Consider the following 7,289-nt stretch of genomic DNA (forward strand, 5'->3'; position numbering starts at 1 on the left):
AATTTCTTTATTCAGTTCTTCCACCATGTATTGCAGAGACAAAAGGGGGAGGAGCCACTTCCTGTATCTATTACTGTATCACTGTTATTCATGTTGATTGTGATTTTTTTACGGGTGTTTTTTTATAGATGGTCGCAAATGTCTATACAAATTTAAAAAGAAATCCTTAAAATGAGCATAAAAAGGAAAAAAATAGAATAATATGTGGCTTTGTATTCTTTCCATGGTGAAAACATTTGGATTAAATTAAACTAAACACTATTACACATTTTGGTTTGCTGATCACACGTTTATTTAGGCCATTTTATTTTGCAATAGCAACACATGATCCTCGTTTCATTCAATTATCGTCATCAAAACCAATAACACAACAGAACAATGACACATCGTAATAACATCCAAGTGGAATCAGTGCAGTTAACCAAAGAGGACATCATGATTATTCTAGTTTTTTCTATTTTCAGGTTTTGAAACTCTCTGAACGGTTTATTACTGGAGCTGTTTGGACCCAGCCCAGCAGGTGACCTCTCACCTCACGCTTCACCACTCAGCTCCTGTGTGTGTGTGTGTGTGTGTGTGTCTGCCCGTAAACAAAAACTCTGATTGGTGTGAAAAAATGAAGAGAGGGAAATGCGCTCGGCCAATCAGAAAAGAGGCTTTGTTCGTCGTGGAAAATGGAGCACTTGGAGCCCAACTGTTGCCTAGAGACACATTGCAGGCAATTACAGAGCAAGATTACAGTGGGAGAAAATAGGTGATATTGTCAATGGAGCATGAATGTGTGTGTGTGTGTGCGTGTGTGTGTGTGTGTGTGAGTGAGTGCATGTCACTGAATATAACAGGTTGAGCATTAGTGGAGCTATGTGAAAACTGTGTAAAAGGAATTATTCATGTTTTCCTTCTTCTTCTGCATGTGAGCAGCGTTCTGAATCTCCTATAACGTGTGTGTACGTTACACATGTGTGTTCAATTTCACCACGTTGTCTATTTGGAAAGCTGATACCACGATTTAAAAATAAAAACCTGCTTTGTTTTGCAGTAAAACGATATGACAAATCCCAAAGTGGGAAGTAAAAAGGTTGTTTTGTGCCGCCAGAGGTGAGAGATGGCGCTCTCTTTGAGTGCTGAGGTGGCCACGCCTCGCTGTAGTGAGGTAAACAGTCCACGGACAGCGACTCCATGGCGGTCCTGTAATACAAGGTGATACAAAGAGGTACACGGTCTCTGCTTGAGTCTCGGAGGCTCATTTATACATTTAAATTGGGATGTATTAAAAGATCTATTCAGATCAAGTTGTGCTTTTAAAACCATATCTGTGTTGAAAGTAGACTCTCGACTGTTCTGTTGGCTCTCCCTGGGATGTTGTGCACATACAGTACATACGTATAAAGGTATTGAACAGGGAACTAGAGCTCTCCAGGCTAGCGAGCCAGCTAACGGTCAGCAAACGCGGCAATTCCATGGGAACAAATTGATTTTCCCATTTTTTTAAAATCCTGGTGTCCAGATCTTTATGTCTAACTGTAATATCCAGGTCACAAGACAAACCTCCATTTGCACAACTCGCATGCTAACATGACGATTGGTTCCTTCGACAGCGATAATAAGACACGGTAAAGGAGGCCCCGGGTTTAGAACAAAAGCCGCTACACCCTGGAGCTCCGCGGGGATCTGCTTTAAGAAGAGGACCGCACGTTTTCCACTTTCTCCAGAGTTACGGGTTTCTTCCCCTCTCCTCTACCTGGAGGCTTAGTGACCACATCCCCGGGATCCCTAAATCCCCTCCATTTTGACCCAGACCCTCCTCTCCGATTCTCTCCGAAAAGCCTCTCTTTCAAATTAACCCTGGCGAGGATCAGAACCAGGATCCCCATCGCCGCCAGGGCCGACCCGAGACAGCAGAGCCCGATCCCCGCCGCGGTGCCGAGGCGCAGCCCCCGGTTGAAGCTCACGGCCTGGGCGTCCACGAAGAACAGGTCGCCCTCCCCGAACGACTCGATCCTGTGAGGAGTGGAGGAACCGGCCGACAGGACGGCGACGCCCGCAGTCAGGATCAGCAGACCCAGAGCGAGGTACACCTGAAGGGAGGGGTCGAGCAAAAGTAGAGATATGTGCATGCTGCTGTTATGCCTATATATATATATATATATATATATATATATATATATATATATATATAGTGAAAACTGTGACTCCATGGCGCCATATATATATATATATATATATATATATATATATATATATATATATATATATATATATATATATATATAGTGATGGTATAGATATGTTTAGATTTTACAATTCAACAAGACAGAACTCCAGCACTTTAAGGATACAATAGAAAAGAAAAGGATGAAGAGGGAAGGACAAAATACAAAAAACACAAATAATATAAAAATATATACAAAATATAAAATACAAAAAATATAAAAAAATACAAATATTATGAAAAAATATATACAAAAATATAAAAGAATCAAAAAAAATATAAGAAAATATTAAAATAAAGAAAAGATATACAAATAATAACAATAAAAAAATACTAAAATTAAAAACCAACCATAAAAATGTATTTTGTCTTTTTAATACTTGGCCCTATTTGCTCAGCGCTCTTCCCTTCTTGTTAGAAAATGTTTTTTGTTGCGTGTGATGAATCCAAATTGAATCTTATTCATCCAAAACCATGAATGGTTTCGGGGTTTAGATGCAATCCCTCACATTTAGAAATAGCAGCACGCCACTGCTCGCACTTCATCATGCAGACAGAGACGATGCGTCGTTTGCACAATATTCACGAGTAAATCAGAGACATTATTTTGGAGTTACTTCATTGGTGAAGCTCCATGTCTCTGTCTGCAGCCCTCCCCCGACCAACAGGGAGGCCGACAGAGACGAGGGCAGCAGTTCATGGTAGTCTACCTCCAACTGGATCTTCACGTATTGTTGAAAAGGGGCGTGCACTAAAAGGCCTTTACAATCAAGGTGAGCCTCAAACAGCATGAAATCAATGTAATTGATTGCTGCAGTTACAAAGAAAGGGACTAACGACGGATTGAGTTCAAGTCAGTCAGCAAGCGTAGCTTCATTAAAGTCACAGCACGGCGTACAGGCAGGCTGGCCAAAAAAAAAGACGATTATTTACAAAAACACAAAACAGATGAAGAGTATGCTTGATTGAAAGCGTGTGTAAGGGTAACGGAGAACATCACCCACTGACTATCCCACATCAGTGAACAGCTCAAAACTAAAGACAATGAATGAGGAATTAAGTTAAACGAGGGTCTCCAGGGACGTTTTACGTTTCAAACAAACCTGATAATGAACATGCATCACTTCCTGGGTGCACGTATGATTTCTCATGGGATGTAACAGACGCCAATGGCGGATTTAATCTCAATCAGTAACTGATATTTATATTTATGTATGACATAACAAAGTGGGACTGATTAAGGGGGAGACATCGGAGAGGTTGAGAGCCGAAAGTGCATTGTGGGGGTTTTACATGCTGTGATGCAATCTGTTTGGAGCGTGTCTCGTTGCTCCTGACCTTCCAGACAGCCGAGTTCCACCACAGGCTCGACCTCTGCCCGCGGACGAACCCCCGATCCTCCGGGTCTCTCTCCCACACGGAGGACGAGCACTCCTCGTAGAAGTGGTGCAGATAGGAGCGAACCCCGAACCGGAGACAGCTGGAACCCGCCTGCGAGGGCTGTTTTGTGCACACACACAAAAAAGGAGGGGGGGACCAAATGAAATGGCAGCAAGATAAAGCGCGCCAGCGAAAGCATATTAGATCTCCTCTGCACGCCTGCCCGTCAGGCGATCATCATTTCGCTGTAATAAAATCAAGTGAAACTAGATCATCACCCCCGGAGGGTATCTCAGCTCACCTCGCTCCCGGAGGATTCTGCTCCTGAGCTGGAGACACAGGCCTCAGAGCACAGCGCCATCGCACCTCAAACACCTTGTGAAAAATACAGATACACGCTCTCAGTCATATATATTCAGAGTCCTGAGCAGTTTGATATGTGTGGGTGTCAGCTATAGGCTAACACAAACATTGTTTATCTGCTGAATATGGATTTCCCCCTGATATCTATATAAATATCTATATATATATATATAAAAGCCTCGGTCTCTTCAGAGGCTGGTTATAAATCGCGGCCCGTGTCGTGAGGTCGCCCCAGTTATTGTCTCCGCGAGTGAACGATTGACGGCTGCACTGGAGCCGAGGTGGCTCTATTACCGCCCACGTCTATGAGTCACACAGACGCAAGTGCGTGCACACTCTGTTCTTCCACATACAAATATGCACACGTGTCCTCTCTGTTGTTATGCTCTCCCGAGGCGGTTTGATTGATTTCTTTCATTCTCTGCCTTCAAATGGTTTCTCTTGGCGGCTCCACATGGCTGATCTCAGCCGGTGCGCCGTGGAGTGAGTTTAACCCGACCGCAATTTCAAACGTAACCTCTGAAAAGAAATCCGCGGTCACCAGAGGAGAACATCCTGCGCAGGTAATGTTAGCTTTTCTTTACCCTCCTCCAACCAGAGAGGACGGGCTGCTACCAAACTCCATCCAATTAAACACACTTATTTGTGAGTCTGCGTGATTTGTGTTCACGAGGCCGGCGCTACTCGGCAATGTGAACTGTGAGGATACAAACGAAAACATTATGTGAGATAGTGAACTTCTTATGCTAACAAAAGAACCAGTGTATATGTGTGTGTGTGTGTGTGTGTGTGTGTGTGTGTGTGTGTGTGTGTGTGTGTGTGTGTGTGATAGCCCAAGGTTGAGGGACGAAAGCTTTCATTAAACTGAATATCCATGAATTAGCGCTGTAGTGGCTATTTGTGCTTTTAGAAACAGCATTCAACATGTCTTCTAAAGAGAATAACGCTCGTGGCCAGACGCCATCACCTATTAAAACATATGTTTTGATGGTATTGACCAATTTGGTTTGAATCAAGGAAATAACGTGACCTTTCTGTTTTTATTTATGGTGAAAATCAACGCAATTTAAAGTGAGTTCACAAGAAAATGAGGTTGAAGAGTCCTTAACTAACACAATTGCAATGGAAAACTTCATGTGGCTTCATTTTTGAGTTATGCTTTGAGGTCAATGTGTTGAGTTCTGCGTAGTGACTCCAGTGGTGGAGAGAAACTCATTATTAGGATTTTGCAGTAACACACAACACATTGTTGTGGTTTCTAACTGTCTTCATGCAGATCCACTAAAGAGACATTTCCCCTAATAGTTATTAGAGGCTTTTATTTAAATAACAGACCCAAAGATGCTAACCTGTACAAAGAAAGTAAAGATTTGAGAAAAGTAAGATAAGAAAAAACAAAAAAAACAACATGTTTTTCTATAGGATTCATTCTTCTAATTAATTCGGAGAGCCTTTGGATCGGGTCGACCCCTCAGGTTGGGAACCATGAAACTAAACCAGCTAACTTAATATAAAATACATTATATAATAATTATAAAATACATACTAACTCTACCTCAAGCTTTATAACAGGTTACGTCGACTTATCCACATGCATCAGCACTAACAATCTAATATTATCACATAGAATAATGTAACAATAAGCTTTCAGCTGAAAGCAGAACTTGTACTTGTACCTGTTGAGTGCTATTACACCTATTTAAGTACGTATAACACCAAATCTGTTTGAATATGCAATAGTGTGTTTAAATACATATGTGAAGCACTGACTGCTGAGTTTATGATGCATTATGATGCATTAGGCTCATTGGTCTTGGATATTAGTTTGATCTACCCATTTATGTATTGTATTAGACGTTGGATTCATATATTTCTTGATTACAAAACAAAAGGATCACACTTATCTAAAGGTCTATATCAGGTATCTTCTCCTGATTCAGTGATCCAGGTGTTAAACCACAGCGCTGTCCATGGTGCTGCTAACACGTCAGCTGGACTCAAAGTTCACTTCACGTCATGTAGATCCAGACCCCGGTTTAAAAAGGCAAAACCTGGCATTTAATTAGTCTTATGGGATGCAAAGCAAAGCGACAATGCAACAGAGGTTTCTTCACTGCCTCGCACTAAAGATTTCACATGTACTTCCGTTTAGGTTACTTACGAGACAAAACATGTATTATTTTTTTTTCTTAATCAAGACGGTGGTCATTTGAACAACCTGCACGAGCAGAAACGAACCGCCAGCTGTGATCGCCAGTGAGTCATCGCGGCCATGGAGCCTCGGTCCACGGCTCACTTTTCTGCGTCGCACTTCATCCTCAGCGGCTCACTTCTTTCTCCTAATTCTTTTTCATAATTTCGGTCTTCTTTCTCAGGCAGCTACAGCCCTCTTTTTTTTTTAAAAATATATAACTCAAAACCGAGTTCATACGAGTGGTGACGGACTCGGTCCTCTTACCCCGTTGGCCGGTCGCTCTTCTCACTGCGCGTCCATGAGCCGGCGGCACCGGCGGGTCTCCAGACGCTGATGCGAATCAGCAGAACGGAGACACTGCGCATGCGCGCGGATGAGGGAGAAAAAAAACAAAACAAGCTGAGGAAACTCTCAGATATATGACATATGTCTGGTAGCACAACCTGCATGGTCTATTTTAGAGGCTTCTAAGATTGATTGGTGTCACATTTACAATCACAGCAAAACGTTAAATACTATCGGGAAGAAAAATAAACATAAATTGTCACTGAAGGAGATTTAAGCATTAGCCACCCAACTCACCATGGAGTCACTATACCCGCCTACAGGAATATTTAGCGGTACTATATGAAAGCCAGATTAAGCCTATATGTTCATAACATATAGGTCGAGCTCTGCTGTTTAGCTGCTTGAGCTGTTTGAGACGTCCCCCCCTCGGCACATTCTCCACCTGTCTAAATATTACGCCTTTGAAGTTTGTTTAATCCAAAGGGCTTTTTGGAGTTTGGCCGCAGGTGCTTTTAAATTGGTTCAAACTTTTCTTCAGTGACCTCGTGGTGAACCCTTGTCTTCTGCCCAAACTGCCCACTGTTTGAAACCTTCACCCCGAGAAAGCCCCCACCTAATGTCCTCGAAAGAAATGGTTTTCTGGGTTCGATTTGAAAAGAACCTGACTGACTGGGACGGACCTCAACACCTTTTGGGATGAACTGGAAAAGCCAAGCGTGAGCCGAGCCTTATCGGCCGACATCAGCGGCTGACCTCGCCGTGGTTTGATGGGAGCGAAGTCCTGCGGAAAGCCTTTCAAGGAGAACGGGGGGCAGTTTAAAGGGGCGACTCCACCGATTTCACCTCCTACGC

At 42.8% G+C, this 7,289-nt stretch overlaps 1 protein-coding gene across 1 annotated transcript; it reads right to left on the bottom strand.

Annotated features, from left to right (window-relative positions):
* Positions 1-289: 289 nt before the first annotated feature.
* Positions 290-6,474, bottom strand: nrsn1l (neurensin 1-like). Its single transcript, XM_068575953.1, has 4 exons — positions 6,414-6,474; positions 3,894-3,967; positions 3,551-3,712; positions 290-2,078 (listed from the first exon to the last, which is right to left on the bottom strand). Exons 2-4 carry the CDS (start codon positions 3,951-3,953, stop codon positions 1,677-1,679), a joined length of 624 nt encoding a protein of 207 aa, XP_068432054.1. The 5' UTR covers positions 3,954-3,967; positions 6,414-6,474; the 3' UTR covers positions 290-1,676.
* Positions 6,475-7,289: the final 815 nt, after the last annotated feature.

Source organism: Clinocottus analis, unplaced genomic scaffold (genome assembly GCF_023055335.1).
Source record: "Clinocottus analis isolate CAN_PGR_092001 unplaced genomic scaffold, fCliAna1.0.p SCAF_14, whole genome shotgun sequence".
Taxonomy (NCBI): Eukaryota; Metazoa; Chordata; class Actinopteri; order Perciformes; family Cottidae; genus Clinocottus; species Clinocottus analis.